The 19,468-nt window shown below is 37.2% G+C and overlaps 1 protein-coding gene across 6 annotated transcripts in view; it reads left to right on the forward strand.

Annotated features, from left to right (window-relative positions):
• Positions 1-19,468, forward strand: part of LOC149783130 (neo-calmodulin-like) — a 183,435-nt gene that overhangs the window by 92,710 nt on the left and 71,257 nt on the right. The window contains exon 1 of one of the 6 annotated variants that reach the window (XM_089931360.1): positions 10,340-10,420. The exons of 4 other annotated variants lie outside the window; for them this stretch is intronic. In XM_089931360.1, coding sequence (XP_089787486.1) covers positions 10,352-10,420 — 69 coding nt within the window. In that variant the 5' untranslated portion in view covers positions 10,340-10,351. Of the gene's footprint in view, positions 1-10,339; positions 10,421-19,468 lie in introns of those variants that run through there. One more of the 6 variants, XM_089931362.1, reaches the window with a different exon arrangement.

Raw genomic sequence — 19,468 nt, forward strand, 5'->3', positions numbered from 1 at the left:
CAATTATTTTATTTATATCATATACAAGTACACCAAGAACCTGTGTATTGACGGAATGAATAAACTCTACATACATACATACATACAGACAGACAGACAGACAGACAAACAGACAGACATACACACAATACATACATACATACAACTTAAAGATCGATGATTTAGCAAATAAACAAACTGTTCCTTCTTCTGCCGAAACGGATCGATTTAAGGTAAGATTAAAAAGTACTCCAAGGTACAAAAAAATCTGCACAGCAGTGAATTGAAGTCGAAAAGCGCAGCCTGTGCAAACTACAACTAAATTTTAATATCCGATTAAATTTACTGTTCGAAGAAGAAATTTGAAATGATGAGAATGAATTAGGAAGGGGATTTATGGAAGGAAATGCTGAATTGAATGGATTAATTCCAAGATTGAACGAAAGTTTTAGTATGTTCCTTTTTTAGCTGAGAAACTCAGAGCTAAAGGAGAACCAACTGTCGAAATGATATTGCATCGCACAAGAAGACATTGCCTGAAGGTTATTTCACCACAATAGAGAATCAACTGTCGAAATGATATTGCATCGCACAAGAAGACATTGCCTGAAGGTTATTCCACCACAATACAAAAAGTGAGATCGGATAATATCAAGAGGCTATTAAAGTCGTATCGAAAAGAGCAGGTGCTAAGTTAGAATTAGAATGTCGTAAAGCAAAGATAAGAGGACATTAAGATTAAAATAAGAAAGAAGAAAAAAATGACTTTGCAAACACAATGTTTCAAATTAGAGTAGCCGTATGTACAGTTCTGAGGACATGTGTGTGTTCTGATAAGCTGGTTGACTGGACATTTTTTTTTTCGTGTGATAAGCTAGTTATTTAACAGTTATAAACAGATTGTTTCTTTCAGTGCTCAATCGAACCCAAAACCTCCCGCTTCCGAGACGGACGCTCCAACCACTAGGCCACCGGAGCAGTCGTTTGTTAGTGAGGAGAGAGCTTGAAAATAAGTGTACGCTTGTAGCTTGATGTCATGTACTTTACATGATGATTGCAGCAAACAGATATGGCTTTAAAAAAATAGATAATCCGTCAGCGTACACGTACACTACAAATCATATGAACATTAATTGCTGGCAATGTTCGAACTCACTTCCTACAATTATTTATTTATTTTTTGTACTCCAACATTAAACCATGTCCTTGACATTGAATTTAATTACAAACTAGATTTTCAAGATTTACAAATAACATTTGCTAAATAAAAGAGAAATACTGCATCAACTAGCGCAATTACAAAATGGAACATTTATTTAAGTATTATCATATAAAAATATGTAGATATATGTAAGAACATGTTCATACGTACACTTGTGTGTGTGTGTGTGTGTGTGTGTGTGTGTGTGTGTGTGTGTGTGTGTGTTTACACCACATACATTAAATATAGCATGACCTTTAAAGTAATTTGTATACAGCAAATTTGATTGACCAGCACTGTTGGTATCTCAAATTCTGATCCGCCTATTATAAACATAGTTCAACAGCAGGCTATCACTTATATACTCTCTATATCAGCAATGAATGTTTACTTATTTGTCATTTTTAACGATATAAAAATAAATAGAACAATATCACATCCCCGCTTTATACAGGAATGAGACATGCTAAACAAGTTCATTGAAAACCCTTCTGTGCTCTCTCTCTCTCTCTCTGGAACTTCGTGGCACGAAAAGGGCAAAATCCATGGAAAAACGGACGTAGTGGATTTTTCCTTGTGTCATGCGATTTCTCTAGACCTGTGATTGGTGGTAAAATTTACAGCCAACCAGACCAAAATAAAGGAGAATGAGAGATTAAGACGCACACAAAAAAGCAACAAATTAAAAACAAAAATTAATTGTATGGTCGGTAGCAATGTTAAACCATAATAACGACTTAGATCAACTGGTAATAAATTAAAATGTTTGAATTACCTTGCTGCTTCGCCATTTCGCTTAGTTTGTATTCCCCGTTCGTTTCAATATACCTGCCAGTAAATAAATGGCTCAGTGTTCAGTAACTTTACGGTATAGTTTTTGTAGCGCTCTATTCTCTTCATTTAATCATATTTCATATTTAAATTATAAGTGTCTTATATATATTTAATCCATATCAATGAAAACAGAACATGGAAAAAAGAAAACAATCAGGTGATCAATTTTCAAGGAAGAATGTGAAAAGCCGAAAACGATGCAGAACTACATTTCGAAGCGGACACACCGGGTACAGAAGCAATCAATCTTAAAGTCGCTGGGAAAGCTTGCATGTGTATGTATGTGTGATATAAATGAAATATATGTATAGTATTACGCTGTATCATTGATATACAACTCGTAACATTTCTCATTACAAGAAAAGTCAACAAATCTTGTTTCCTTTTAAGAAATAAATGTATACATCTTTTGGTATACCAGTGATACCAGGCTCATGATATAGTTGAAGACATGATGACGTAAAAATGACGTCAGTTTTTTATTTATGTGTATTCGAGTAATGAAAAGTACCAGCACATTGTTGTCAAGGAGAATAATTCAGAAGGGATTGCTCCTTTAGCTGTAGATGCTCTTTGCTGTTGCTATGATGGTAACTATGGTGCAGAGTTACATGCGAAATGAGGCTTAAAATCATGATTTGACTTACCCATGGATAGAGTAGAACAATAGCTCTGTGTGTGTGTGCGTGTGTGTGTGTGTGTGTGTGTGTGTGTGTGTGTTGGATTGTTAACGAACCTTTAACAGTTTTTCAGTCATATCGCTACGATGTCTGCAGTGTGGCAGTTATTGTTGTTGTTGTTGTTTTGGGTTTTTAACGCCATTTTTAAGCACACAATAGGCCATGCATGGCGGCCGGTATTAATGGTGCAGGAAGAACCCGGGAAGAACCACCGACCCACGAGAAGCTACTGGCAAGCTTTCTCACATACCAACATTGGCCGAATTCTAGACTCGAACACACACAGACAGAGGTGAGATGGCAGTGATCCGTAACGGAGAGCGCTTTAGACCACTCGGCCACTCGGGGCCCCTGTGGCAGTTTTATAGTGATGAATATCACTGGGGCATCATGCCGCAGATGTATCGCATCATGTACAACCCAGTCACATCATCCTGACACGAGGTCGACCAGTCATAACACTAACCTATTAATGCTGAGCACCAAACGAGGCAGCTATTAGTACCATTTTTATAAGCCTTTCGTATGACTCGGCCGGAGTTCTATCACGCGACCTCCCGCATCCGAGGCGGACGCTCTAACCACTAGGCCACGGGAGTGGTCCAAATATTTGGTTTTTGAGTTGTACATAAATTTTCACAGTGTGAAGTACTGGCGCTACATTACGGAAATCTAACAAGGAGAAACAATGCAGTTGTGAGGCTGTCACGCAATTATGAAGATGTGATGCAAATATGTAGTTCTGAAGTTGTCATTCAGATATTAGAGGAAATAATTTTATAGTTTTGGCGCGTTGTTAGAATTTCTAATACACAACGACTTTTGTCGAAACGTCCCTGGAAATATGAGGAAAACAAGTGAATTCTCGCAGAATTCACGCAAGGGTTGGATTCGCTCGGTAAAGAAATCCAATTGGTATATTACGATGGTCAAATTTCAAAGTGCCAAGTGACGATACGTTTGTGTATCTGTACTGGATTTTTTCAGCCGGAGGACCGGAAAATGGGGATCCTCCAACCCGCAATCATGCTCTGAATCGGACATCGCACCCAGTGAACACGCAAAGCCACTATATTAAGACAACTCTAATGTCCTTGAACACTGCATTGAATTAACATGAACTATGCATTGAATTAACATGAACCATGCATTGAATCAACATGAACTATGCACTGAATTAACTTGAGTTATGCATTGAATTAATATGGACCATGCATTGAATTAACATGAACCATGTATTGAATTAACATGAAATATGCATTGATCTAACGTGAAATATGCATTGAATTAACATGAACCATGCATTGAATTAACATGAGTTATGCATTGAATTAATATGAACCATGCATTGAATTAAGATGAACCATGCATTGAATTAACATGAACTATGCACTGAATTAACATGAGTTATGCATTGAATTAATATGAACCATGGATTGAATTAACATGAGTTATGCATTGAATTAATATGGACCATGCATTGAATTAACATGAACCATGTATTGAATTAACATGAAATATGCATTGATCTAACGTGAAATATGCATTGAATTAACATGAACCATGCATTGAATTAACATGAACTATTCATTGAATTAACATGAGTTATGCATTGAATTAATATGAACCATGCATTGAATTAACATGAGTTATGCACTGAATTAATATGAACCATGCATGGAATTAACATGAACTATGCGTTGATCTAACGTGAAATATGCATTGATCTAACGTGAAATATGCATTGAATTAACATGAACCATGCATTGAATTAACATGAGTTATGCATTGAATTAACATGAGTTATACATTGAATTAACATGAGTTACGCATTGAATTAATATGAACCATGCATTGAATTAACATGAACTATGCATTGAATTAACATGAACTATTCATTGAGTTAATATGAACTATGCGTTGATCTAACGTGAAATATGCATTGAATTAACATGAACCATGCATTGAATTAACATGAACCATGCGTTGAGTTAACGTGAACCATGCGTTGAATTAACATGAACCATGTATTGAATTAACATGAACTATGCATTGAATTAACATGAACTATGCATTGAATTAACATGAACTATGCACTGAATTAACATGAGTTATGCATTGAATTAATATGGACCATGCATTGAATTAACATGAACCATGTATTGAATTAACATGAAATATGCATTGATCTAACGTGAAATATGCATTGAATTAACATGAACTATGCATTGAATTAACATGAACTATTCATTGAGCTAACATGAAATATGCATTGAATTAACATGAACCATGCATTGAATTAACATGAACCATGTATTGAATTAACATGAAATATGCATTGATCTAACGTGAAATATGCATTGAATTAACGTGAAATATGCATTGAATTAACGTGAACCATGCATTGAATTAACGTGAACCATGCGTTGAGTTAACGTGAACCATGCATTGAATTAACGTGAACCATGCATTGAATTAACGTGAACCATGCATTGAATTAACGTGAACTATGCATTGAATTAACATTAACTATGCGTTGAATTAACATGAAATATGCATTGAATTAACGTGAACCATGCATTGAATTAACATGAACCATGCATTGAATTAACGTGAACCATGCATTGAATTAATATGAACTATGCATTGAATTAACATTAACTCTGCGTTGAATTAACATGAAATATGCATTGAATTAACGTGTACCATGCATTGAATTAACATGAACCATGCATTGAATTAACATGAACCATGCATTGAATTAACGTGAACCATGCATTGAATTAATATGAACTATGCATTGAATTAACATTAACTATGCATTGAATTAACATGAACCATGCATTGAATTAACGTGAACCGTGCATTGAATTAACATGAACTATGCATTGAATTAACATTAACTATGCGTGGAATTAACATGAAATATGCATTGAATTAACGTGAACCATGCATTGAATTAACATGAACCATGCATTGAATTAACGTGAACCATGCATTGAATTAATATGAACCATGCATTGAATTAACATTAACTATGCGTTGAATTAACATGAACTGTGCGTGGAAGCCACAATTAATATAAGCTTAATATGATTCAGTGAAAACTAAAATAATACGTGCATCTCACCTTCAATAATATAAATTTTCTTGTTTTAAAATAGTTGCTAAACGTTGTAGAAGTTGAATAAAATCTTAATATTATTTGAATCTTTACCTGGTTTCAGTCGTTTATTTACGTTCATTTAAAATCTTTCATTTCATTGGTTGTGTACCAAGAAATTATTCATTTCCAACGTGTGTGTGTGTGTGTGTGTGTGTGTGTGTGTGTGTGGAGAGAGAGAGAGAGAGAGAGAGAGATTATGGTTAGTGCGCATTTGTCTGTACGTGTATGAGAGAGGGTGCAATGTCTTAAATTTACAAAACTTAAGATTTCATTTATTTAGATTTATGCTGGTTTGACATTACGTTGTTCCACCCATTCTTTGCCGAGGCCAACATTTACAAATTGTGGCAAGTGGCGTTCGGAGGGACACTTGTACTATTAAAAAACTAATCATTTAAAAATAGACGCAGCTGACTAAAACGCAAATTTCTGATTGACCACACTTATTGACAACACTTACTGAACACGCTTATTGAATTAAGACACTCTGTAATCGTGTTATCCCCAATACCAGGAATGAGTACATCGCACCAATATTGATAATCTCACGTCTGCTCCATAATATGCCTTTCAGGATGATTAATCAGTCAGCGCCATCTGTACTCAGTAGGAGGAGGTTACCAAAACAATACTAGTAGAACGAAATGATAGCGTAAGTTTTCAACTACCTGCTTCCGTTTAAGGTTTACCATATTATATGCATCATCATCTTTAACATCCATTTTCACCACAAAAGACATCGCTCCTTTCCAGATGTTATCCATTATCGTGTCCGATACCGAACCCGACCTTGGGTGTGTATGAGACAAATAGAAGCCGACCTTGCGTATGTAGGAGACAAATAGAGTATATATGGGTCTGGCTGACCAAGATTGGTTAATAATGTATGTTTTAGGGAAAATAATGTTTTGAGAGCTTATCCTAGTTGTAAGTGAAAAAAATAGAGACATTGTTTTATTGATGGAATTTCAGTCCTTTAACAGTCTTTGAGTTTGGTACACTCATTGCTAAAATTAGCACCTGACTCGTTGGTGCGGAATTGAAAGCACATGTTCCAAACACATTCAGGTCAAGAAAATGCCGCGGCTCATATCCTTTGCTCTACACAGGAGCTGACATCCAGGTTTCATCTATACAGATAAATATAGGTTTGATCATTAGCACTCAAAAATGTTACGTTATTGAATTGTTAATATCATGGTGTTTGCATAGGTTTACTAGGGGCACCCAATTAGTACCGTGAGTCCTGTACAGCCATGTTAAATCTATAATTTCCACTCTACTCCGAGTCTAGGTTAGATAACAAAAAAGGTTAATTTATAGAGATAATCAGGCTGGTTAAGACGATAGAAAGACTCGTTTCATTCAACACGTTCATTTAAAAATCACAATGACGTATTAGATTACGACTTCAAAAGTGTCGCAAATCCTTCATTACAACAGATACAACGAGTGAAAATGTTATACATCAATACATCTGCAGAACTTAACGCCATTTCGTCGAGCAATGAGCCTGTAATCGCAGGGATACAAAGCAGTTGTTTGAACCTCTGTAGTGTGAATTCGTTACTAGATTTGTTTTGTCTTCGACTGTGAACGTTGCATTTAAACGAGGGTTCGGTGTGTGCGTATGTTTGTGCGCGCGCCTGTGTGTAACATGTATATTTCATTGTTGATTGGGCACTATACTTAGTCCAATGCTTTGTAGGGTTTGACAGAGAGGCTGGCGTGGATTGAGCCTACACGATGGGTAACATGAGAACTCCCACATATCCTGTAAAATGGTGCTTTAATCATGAAGTTCAGGGTCAACCGATGGTCAATTGAAAGTAATACAGACTTATGGCAAACAGATCCAATCCAATTTTGCTAGGGGAAGAAAAGGACAAACTCGTCTGATTAATAGTTAGGTCCATTGCGATGATTGATGTGACCGCAAGGGGAGTTACAGCCGCGCATGCCACTTAATTTGATAAGTTTGAGCGTATAGCTCAATAAAAGAGAGAGAGATGGCATTGCATTTTATTAGGGGTATATGTAATTTAAAACTTTATACTTTATTTAAAACTTGAGTTATGGTTGCTAATATGGCAATGTTAGGAATGACATGGAACAGCTATTTACGCGAAGATGTGTGTGTGTGTGTGTGTGTGTGTGTGTGTGTGTGTGTTCATTTCTGATTATCAGTGGAATGCATTACGTGTAGAACTGTTTCGAGATAAAGCCGTTTTTAAAACTATTTATTATCCATCGATTATATAGTACGTTCTACATCAACACGTAACTCTAAGCCTGGCCTGAGTATTATCCCAGACTAACCCCTGACCAAACTATTCCTGTGTATAAGCTTATACAGGACAAAAAGTTACATCTTGGGGTGTAGTCTGGCCTAGACTAAATTATATATGTGGGTGTAGTCTGGCCTAGACTAAATTATATATGTGGGTGCAGTCTGGCCTAGACTAAATTATATATGTGGGTGTAGTCTGGCCTAGACTTAATTTTATATGTGGGTGCAGTCTGGCCTAGACTAAATTATATATGTGGGTGTAGTCTGGCCTAGACTAAATTATATATGTGGGTGCAGTCTGGCCTAGACTAAATTATAAATGTGGGTGTAGTCTGGCCTAGACTTAATTATATATGTGGGTGCAGTCTGGCCTAGACTAAATTATATATGTGGGTGCAGTCTGGCCTAGACTAAATTATATATGTGGGTGCAGTCTGGCCTAGACTAAATTATATATGTGGGTGTAGTCTGGCCTAGACTTAATTATATATGTGGGTGCAGTCTGGCCTTGACTAAATTATATATGTGGGTGTAGTCTGGCCTAGACTAAATTATATATGTGGGTGCAGTCTGGCCTAGACTAAATTATATATGTGGGTGCAGTCTGGCCTAGGCTATATTATATTTTGGGTGTAGTCTGAACTGGGCTAAATCATATTGGAGGGTCTTGTTTTACCTAGACTGAATTATATATTGGGGTGGGGTCTGGTCAAGGTTAAATTATGTTTCGGTGTTTATTCTTTTAGGGCTAAATTATATCTTGGGGTGTTGTCTGAACTATGCGAAATTATATTTTGGCGTCTTGTTTGGCCTAGACTAAATTATAAACTGGGGTGTAGTCTGGTCGAGACTAATTAAATATCGGGGTTGAGTCTGGTCAATGTTAAATTATATCTCGGTGTGTATTCTAACAGGGGTAAATTATATCTTGAGGTGTTGTCTGGCCTAGGAGAAATTATTTCTTCAGGTTTATTATAACCTAGCCAGAAATCTTCTCTCTATGACAAAGTATGACCCAACTTCTTCGTCTTTTAGAAATTATATCTTATTTTTTATATTGTGAATCTTTGTGTTGCATTTGCTATTTAATTAGACATATATACCTACACAAATAAAGCACTGCATATTCCACATATCTAAATCGTATATCAGTATTTTTGTAGACGCCATTTGAAGTTGAACTTTTCTTTCTTGATTCCAATATTAAATATTACAATGCGAGAATAGAAAGTAACACAGATTTGTTAAGAAAGGAAAATACAAGCTGCCTTAAATTTATTTCATGTTGATGTCATTGTTGTTCTTAACATTGCGACTGCATTTTAATGTTTTTTACACACAAAAATCTGTTTTTGTGCTTTCATATATGTGCTACCGATATACAAGTTATGACCATTGCCAAAGTACACTGCAAAGTGATAAATTCTGTAAACTGGCTCACATACACACCTTCGTTCTACTCAATGACGTGGATATGTGTTGTGAATCAGTCTAGCCACTTTAACGTAGTTAGTCGTGTTGATAGGTTTGTGCCAGTACTTATGCTATTCGTGTTCGGTAGTTTTAGAGGTTTGTGAATGTGCTTTGTGTTATTAAGTTTCAGTAGCTTTAAAGGTTTGTGAACGTACTTTGCGTTCTTTAGGTTCATCTCCTTGGGGATTTATGGATGTTCTTTGTGAAACGACTATGCGGCATATGGCTGACGACATAACTGGGACGTTTTAATACCATCTAAACCCAATTTATACATGTATAGCAGGAATGGTGTATATTTGTATGTATTGACAATAAACCTACACGTTTAATCAACCTGTTCACTTTGTCTTACATCCATTTGATGCATTGACATTCATAGAGGCTTAGGAAATGGTGTGAGCAAAATACTTTCTAGGCTAAATAAACCACATAGGGATACAATGGCCATCCCAGACTATATCATTAGGTAGGATTGCAGTGGTATACGCCGGGAGGTGGGGGTGGGAAGGGATATAATAGACCTGCCCAAAACTATACCACTGAGTTTAATCTTCTCCATCTCCAACTATACCCCTGTGTGATAGTCTGGCTCAGTCTAGGTGCAACGTTACTGGAAGAGGGGTGGGAGTAGTTTGGGCTGTTGCACCAGTAATGTTTGAAGCAATCTGTATTAATAATCACGCAAAGTGAGCCCCTTGTTAATGTTGTTACCAATACGCTCATAGATGATGAAAATCGTCCAACATTGTGAATATGATTCGCCGATGTTTACGTCATTTTCTGATTTGCTTAAGGTAAGCTAAACATGATGCCAGTTACTTCGTGATTTTTGTAATTCGTACACAAGAAAACAGTCACAAAAGAATGAGTTATCACGTATATCTATCCATTCGCAGTTTATATGTTTTACGTCTCTTCATTTTTGCTGCACGTTTAATCAAGTAAAAGATTCAATGCCGTAAGGTATCATTCATTTCCCAAATAGCATTCATTGCCCAAATAGCATTCACCGCCCAAATAGCATTCATCGCCCAAATAGTTCATCAGATACTTCTTTATACTTATAGTACATAGCGTATATTGTTCGTTTTAACTTGATCATGATTATTGCCAAAACATTCAATGTCACTCACCAAACGTTTGCTACTACAGATGGCGTACATGCAGCGTCATACTTTTTACTTGTTTCATTTCATTTCTCACATGCGAAGTCTTCTGGAAAACAGTACTCGTCTGGAAAATCCAATAGTAAATTCGCCCCATCTAGCGACAGAGAACGGGGACTGATTTGTTGACTGTCGTCGAAACTGGACACGTGGTTAACACATGACTCGAATTGTTGATTTTGCATTAGATATTCTGTATGTTATCTGAAACAATATTGCTCTCAACAACCAATATCACTAAAGCAATTTATAAAGTGCCATTTACACTATCTGCACTTAATCAGCTCTTGTTAAGATTCAGACGTGGATGATAAAACTCTTGTGCATTTCGTAAAGGGCTTTTACATATCTGCTTGAAATCCAGCTTTCGTGACTGGAATTAGTGAATATATCAAGTCGAATGTAGGTTAATGTATATTGCAAAAGATCGATAATGAAGTAACAGGGTTTCATGTTTTGTACCCTGATTCGTACGTTAATAATAGAGGATCTTAAACGTGTGCTCATTTAAAAATGACGAGAAAAGATTCAAACTTCCAATACCGATTTTATTTGACCATTCCGTACATTATTGTAGTGAAATGACTTTGAAAAACATTCGGATGCCTCGATCGTTACACTTTTGATTTGTATGACGTTTCTAATGATGCGTTGAGGTGTGTTACATACATAAAATTATGACATAAATATATTTACGTCACTATAACAATAGTCATGCAATAAATAATGTTATTATCTCACGCAATAAGTTGACAGGACAATATCAAACTGAACCCTTTTTCTATTGTTCAGCAAGTATTTGTTTTTTTTGGGGGGGGGAGGGGGATGGATTAGAGGGGTCGTGTTTCCCGAAATTAATATACTTTTCAACAGAATATTGAATGTTATTTTTACATTAGATCCTTACACCGAAAGGTTTCCAACCTTTTAGGCATCAACATATGAAACCATGACCCACTGTCCATTTGGAGTCTAGATAATATTTTGCTGAAAGTAAAAGAGATAATAAAGATGCAAATTAAGCCACAAAGAAGACAACTATTAGCCTTAATAGGGACTACGTTACTAATTAGGATTACGCGTAATGCAAACCTCTCGTTTTAAACTCTCGCGGACTGTCTCAAGAAAACCAAACAGAACTGGCCTCACAAAAGACTTGTTAACCGCGAAACTTCGTGTATGGCCATCGCTGGCGAGATATTAGTTAATCAAAATAAGCTTGGAATGTGCATGGCAATTGTGACTTCAGTCTACTCAAATATCGACAAAAACACCACAAGCCTAATATGAGAGGGGCATAGTTTTCATTTCAGTGGGCGTAGGTGGTATACATATGTATTTTTAAACAGCAGCGAATTCATTCTCTTCCTCTTTTTCAAATTGTATCATTTTGCAGTTTGAGACGGTACTACAGATGTACTGATCCTACCATTATTTGATTAATAAAATCGTTTGATTTCAGCAGAGGTAAGTAAGTTGTGATACGTGTACTTCATGTTTCCAGAATATTCCAGTGGCCCAAGTGATCGGTGCGTCCGCCTCGGATGCGGTAGGTCGTAGGTTCGAACCCCGGACTAGTCATACCAAAGACTTAAGAAAACAGTACAAGCAGCTACCTTTTTGGCGATAAGCAATAAGAGGTTAGTGTTATAACTGGTCATCCTGATGTCAGGATAATGTGAGTGGGTGGGCATGTCTGCGGCATGATGCCCCATTGCATGAAAATCACTATAAACTGTCACACTGCAGACATCGTAGCGATTTTAAAGTTAAGTTAAAAATCCCAAAACACGCACACGCTTGTTTCGAGTTCATTTTTATGATTCTTAAAAAAGTTCTGTGACGCTAACTGGTCAACATACTAAATCGTTCCAAGACCTGAAGTTATTAGCTTGTATTAAAGAGACATTATAAAACTTGCTTTTTCTGTAATGTCACGGCCTTTTGTAATTACCTCCCATAAATATAGTCCGCCAGTTTGAGAGCCGTTTTCCCATACCAAGTGTACGATAAAATATATTACAGATGGTTAGCCGACAACATTAACATGACATGGAAACAAAGCATGCATTTTATACGCGTGTAGCAGTTAGTATTCAATTCCATTAAATTCTACTCTTTGTGACCCTATTTTAGAATAAACACATTAATGTTCTTATATAAAGTTAGACGGAACAGATATAAAATGTTTCAAAAAACTTAAAGAATTAAAAATTAACAATGTGTCCACCTTTTTCCAAGGCAGGTAAACAAGGCTGGAACTCAAAACCATATATGAAGGCGGCTTGCATATATCATGGACAGTACGTAAGTTAGACCTTACACGTAAGTCTAGAATCCAGTGACTTGACGGGGTTAAATTTAGGTGTAAATGTAACTTTACAACTTCTGTAAGTACACATGGGCCAAAGGAACTAGACCATCAATCTTCGTCGTGAAGCCATGATTACAGTTATAAGTGCTGCCTCAGATATCACGCCAAATATTCATTAGAGCCTCGACTACTGCCTGCTAAGTGCCCACGGAACCGGAATTCTCATGTCAAAGAGATGATCTTCTCAGTAATTATGCATCCTGTAGGCAGCTGGTTCTCTGCCATTGTTCTAATAATCACGTCTTTTCTAGTAAACAGTTGTGTCGGATTTCATCAGTCCTTTACTCGAGTATATTTCCATCGTGTTGATTTTTGCAAATTTATTTTAAGCAAGAATATGTTGCATCATATCTTCATTTTTACCTTGAGTTTATATATATATATATATATATATATATATATATATATATATATATATATATATATATATATATATATATATATATATCCGTAGGTATGTTCTTAATGTTGAACTTGTTCGAAACATTTTTGGAGAGGGAGGGGGACACTCTAGTTATTTAAATTTTGTGTTGTAAGCAATGAATTTTAGATTAAACTATGGTTTTAAAACGCGTCTACTTACACATTAATACATATTACAGAACAGTCTTACACAAGAATCGGGCAATTCCGTTGTGTACCGAATACAATGACAGTCAGCTTTCCAAATGTTTTTCGGTTTTTAATAATTTTCATACTGTATTTTTAGTATAAGCTAAAATGTCTTTCCTGAACTGGATACGAAAACTTTTAGTGTAAATTGAAGGTAAAGCAAGTTATATACAACCCCACATAAAAAGAAAACATCGTTGGAACTGTATCGCCTTATCATTCCACAAACTGAAACCTAAAGCCATAATTTAAATGCAACATGCTGAAAACATCGATAAAGAGATTGCGTCATACCAGCGAAACTTTCGTTACAACTGGTTTTAGGCACACAGACGAGTTTATGTCTGAAGGGATAGGGATGTAGGTTGATTATGACGGGACAAACCGAGCAGACGGTTATCTACATTCGTTTAATTCATTCTCTGAATGCAATGCACTTTCCTCCAATTGTGATCAAGATGTTTGCATTATTGTGCAATATAGAACGATTTAATACATATGTGTAGTCTACGTACTGTCCTTGATGTCCTAAACCGGCATTGCCTGTCCCAAATCCAACGCTCGAAATCTCAGCATCTTCCGAATGACAAGTTGTGTGTCGATCGAGAGAGAAAGAGAGATTTTACAAATATGCTTGACAAATGACACATCTGAACGAAGTTAACGTTTCAGTAATCTGTATAACACTTTGTTCACGATAACTTCTTCCATTAGCGTATAGAAAAACAATCAGATTATAAGCAAAATCAATGACAATCCACTTGAGTATATTTGAAAGCATGCATCCAACAATACAGATCCACTTGCTCATAGTGATAGAACATTTGTTAGCTTTAATCCTACGGGAACTCCAGCTGAGAAATAATTGTCCGCATTTTATAGGCGATCCGTTGTATCGCTGTCCAGGATCCAACAAAGATAGCTGTGGCTTTTTATTTCTGGCGGCAGTTTAGTGTTGTGAAGCTCATAACCACTTTGCGTGATAAACATTCAATTTGTTTGCCATTGTAACGTACACTGGTGTAGCTAACGAATGCACACACACACACACACACACACACACACATGTATGTGTATGTGCCTGTGTGTGTGTGTGATTTTGATTTTTAACGTAGCTTAAACAATTTGTCAGTCATATTGCAACAGTGTCTTGAGTGTGGCACTTTATAGTGATGCCTAGCGATGGGGCATCATGCTACAGACATGATATCCCACCCCGTCACGATATCCTGACACCAGACCAACAAGTCCTAACGCTCTTAATGCTGAGCGCCTAGCAAGGCAGCTGCTAGTACATTTCCATATATACCTATTTAGCACTTGGAACTACGCGACTCGTCAAAGAAACATTACGTGCAAAATTAGGTTGAACGTCCTTGGGTGTCTGTACATCGAATAGTAACGGTTATATCCGTTCCACACTACCCAAATCTGTCAAACGTTTGGAGGCTCCGAAATAGACGGAAATCCTAAAATGCGTAAATAAGCCGCGGCTTGAACAAATCATAAGTAATTTTTGTCCCACTTGCTTTTTCAGGGCGGCTTGGTTTGTACTTGTGTTTATTTTCGAGTGAAAATATCGAGCGATGACGAGAACAATTATTTCAGTGTATCGAAATTACTTTTGCAATAAAAACATTCTAAATGAATTGTTTTGTTTTTTTTTTTGTTTTTTTTTTAAATTAGATTGAGTTCTTTCGAATTCAGCATTGAAGAGGAATATGCAGTTTGTGTCATAATTTATTCACGATATTTTCAGTAAATTTTTACAGATGGTAAGGGCATCCATGTTTCCTATGTAAGAGGCATTTAGGTTTTCTCTGCACAGGTTAAATGATATGAATAGAGCATATGTGTGAAGAAATCTAGGCGACTTATTCAGAAACTGGCATATGTTTTATTCCATAACATCGTTGGAATGGAGCAACGGATTTTATGGTACACTCGCTTACGAGGTATGGTTTACTTCCAGTTTCAAGGGTATATGTATTTACTTGTTTTAGAACGTACGGACAGATATATAGATGCATATGCAATTTCACCCTGCGCCTGTTCTGATTTAACATTTTTAAGCACTTTAGTTAATTCCAGATTGTTAGATTGTATTCGTGCATATGGTCTCAATCTAGATTCCTCCTCTTAGTTGTAAATTTAATCAACCGGTCCAAACATTAGATTCAAGCAGAGTTCATTTTAATCTGTTCTCGGCCATATGTATATGCCAACAGTTCCCCTTTCCATCAAATATACCCGCTGCGGGTCCGGGGTTGTAGAATTGGCCCGACGTGCCTCGCTACTTGTCGTAAAAGGCGACTAAGTAGAGGCAACCTGTTTGCTGTGGGTTGCGTCCCGTGTCGGGGGAGAAAAGGATCCTGGTAGTTGAGCAGAGGCTTTCCATGCAATCCACTACTTTGGCCTCTACTTCTCTTTGACGGGTGGTCGGGATGGGCACGGTTCCGACAAATCGACTGGTCACGCCGAGCCCTAGGAAGTCTTTATTTACTCTCTCACCTTCTTTATCTTTCTCCTTGTATCTCTCTTGATACCACCGTTGCCCCTATAGCCTTTTCCTTTATCTTTGCCTGTCCCAAGTCTTAAAAGACTTCCTAGAAGGCGGTGGCTTAACGGGTCAATCGGGAAGTAATTTTACCGACCTTAGAAATTGGCGAGTTCAGGGTCAATCAAAGGAAATTTTATCAACTGAGTATGGCATATGTGTATCCCTGGCACTTGAAAAGTGTCCCCCCTTGTTGGGCTTCTTGGTGGGTGGGGAATACCGGTGCTGAATTTTTATTCAAGCCATATTGGATAATTCAACAAAAAAAAAACACAAAAAAAAAAAAATACCAAAACTGGATCAGAGTCGGATGATGAGCCATGTAGTGTGGAATCTTTTCCTCGCTTCATGGTCATCCAATCGAAAGACGAGTCTAAACTTCTTGCTGCACTATCGCCATTTATAGTCGAAAAGACTATACTTGGATTAGTCGGCAAGCCGAAAAGTGTCAAAAAACTAAAATCAGGCGGCCTACTTGTAGAGTGTGAGCGCAAAGTACATACTGAAAATATCCAAAAAACTAAGACCTTTCACGATATTCCAGTAACCTGTTTCGCCCACTCTACACTTAATACATCAAAAGGCGTCATTCGTTGCCGTGACCTAGCTGGAGTCAGCGACAAAGAAATCGTCGAGGGGATGAAAAATGAAGGTGTCACTGCAGTCCGCAGAATTCGTATCAAACGAAACAACAATCTGCAGGACACCAACACTATTATACTCGCCTTCAATAAGCCAAAAGTACCTAAAGTGGTCAAAGTTGGATTCCTACAAGTTAATGTTGAGATATACATACCAAATCCTTTCGATGCTACAAATGTCAAAAATAAGGCCATCATGAAGACCGATGCTCTAGAAGCCAAATATGCGGCCGATGCGGCGACCCTTCTCATCGGGAACCAGAGTGCAAAGCCACTCCGCATTGCGTCAACTGCGGCAAGGAACACCATGCTAATTCAAGGAATGCGACACATGGAAACAGGAGAAGGAAATCCAGAGGGTTAAATACACGTCCAACATCCCCTATCCAGAGGCCAAGAAGCTTGTTCAAGCTAGATCACTCCCCGACCCATCCTTCTCAACTGTAGTGAAGAGCAACCAAAAAGCAACGAAAGACGCCCAAACTCAAACAAACCCACCTGAATCCCATTCCGATTCGAACATCCCGCATTACAAACCCCAGAAAAACTCAACATGGACACAAACAACTTTCAACAATACTCCACCACCAAGATCACCAAACAGTAAAAAAAGTCGCAAACAAATAGGCAGCAAAAGGGGTCTAATGACCTCATAAAGCTGCACAATAGGTTTGGAGACTTAGAGGACATGGATGCAGAAGAATCTGATCCATGAACTCAAGGTGGCTCTAGACCAAACAACAAAAAATACACCCCCGTACTTCCTCCAGATAAATAACCAAACAGATTGCCTCCGCGAAAGGTCTAACCTTGCTCCAGAATCTTCAATATAAACTTGTAATGAAGAACATCATCTTACAATGGAACTGTAGAGGACTTAAAGCCAACTATCATGATATTCTTCTGCTTTTAAACAAACATGATCCTGCAGTATTATGTCTTCAGGAAACATTTTGAAAAATACGGATAACATCACACTTAAAAACTACTCCCTGTTTAACAACTACTCTCAAAATGTTGACAGGGCCTCAGGAGGAGTCTCTCTTATTGTGAACAACAGAGCCCCTCATAGCGTCATCCCTTTAAACACAAATTTACAAGCCATTGCTGTAAGCGTCACTCTTCATCGAGTGATTACATTTTGCTCTATTTACTTACCACCAAACACTAACCTAGTACCAAACGAATCAGACGACCTTGTTCAACAGCTTCCCGCGCCATTTGTTTTACTCGGGGACTTTAATACCCATAACATTTTATGGGGATCAAATCATATAAGTAACAGAGGTCACAAAGTTGAAGACTTTATTTCTAGACACGATCTGTGTCTATATAACACCAAAACACCGACATATTTACATCCAGGAACTGGTACATACACGTGCATCGATTTGAAAATTTGTTCTCCTTCGCTGCTTTTGGACTACGAATGGAAGGTCCCTGACGACCTTCACAGCAGTGATCACTTCCCAATATTTCTTCAAAATATTAACTCTACAATTGATGACGTAATTCCACAATGGAATATAAACAAGGCCGACTGGACTAAATTTGAAACACTCTGTAAAACTAGGCTGAATGCAGATACAGTTTTCAATGTTAATGACCCTATTCAGCATTTTATATCTATTTTAATAGAGATCGCAGAAGAATCCATTCCCAAGTCCTCGCCGAATTGTAAAAGAACCCCAAAATCTTGGGTCACTAAGGAATGTAAGGAAGCCATTAGACTACGCCGAGAAGCATTAAAAACATTTAATAATCATCCGACGCCCGAAAACTTAAATATATATCGTATTTTCCGGGCCAAAGCTCGCCGCACAATCAAAGAAAGTAAAAGAGCATCATGGAAGAAATATGTTTCCTCTTTAAACTCTCGTTCCTCTGTTGAGAAAGTTTGGGACACTATACGCAAAATAAACGGAAAGAGAAAACGAAACCCTCTCCGACATCTGACACTGAACAATAACAATTTTAGTTCAAAACGTGACATTGCAAATGCTCTTGCTGACAGTTTCTCCAAAAATTCATCATCATCTAATTATTCAAAAGCCTTCCGAAAACTTAAAACTCAAAAAGAAAAGTCACGTTTAAAATTCACATCCAACAACTCGGAAAGTTATAATCAACTGTTCTCACTATCGGAGCTTAGGGAGGCTTTAGATAAGGCCCATGATACATCCGCTGGGCCTGACGAAATACATTACCAGTTTTTAAAACATCTTCCAGAATCATCATTAACATCTCTTTTGAAACTCTTCAATGATTTATGGATTACTGTTAATGTACCAAAAATCTGGAAAGAAGCAACAGTAATACCAGTTCCCAAACCCGGTAAAGATACCGAAGATCCCAACAGCTATTACCCTATTGCACTCACCAGCTGTGTGTGCAAAACAATGAAAAGAATGATCAATTCTCGGCTTGTCTGGTACTTGGAAACTAACAATTTAATATCTCCTTTCCAAAATGACTTTCGATATGGCCGTAGC

This window comes from Sinohyriopsis cumingii, chromosome 14 (genome assembly GCF_028554795.1).
Source record: "Sinohyriopsis cumingii isolate HCF-2022 chromosome 14, ASM2855479v2, whole genome shotgun sequence".
NCBI classification, from domain to species: Eukaryota; Metazoa; Mollusca; class Bivalvia; order Unionida; family Unionidae; genus Sinohyriopsis; species Sinohyriopsis cumingii.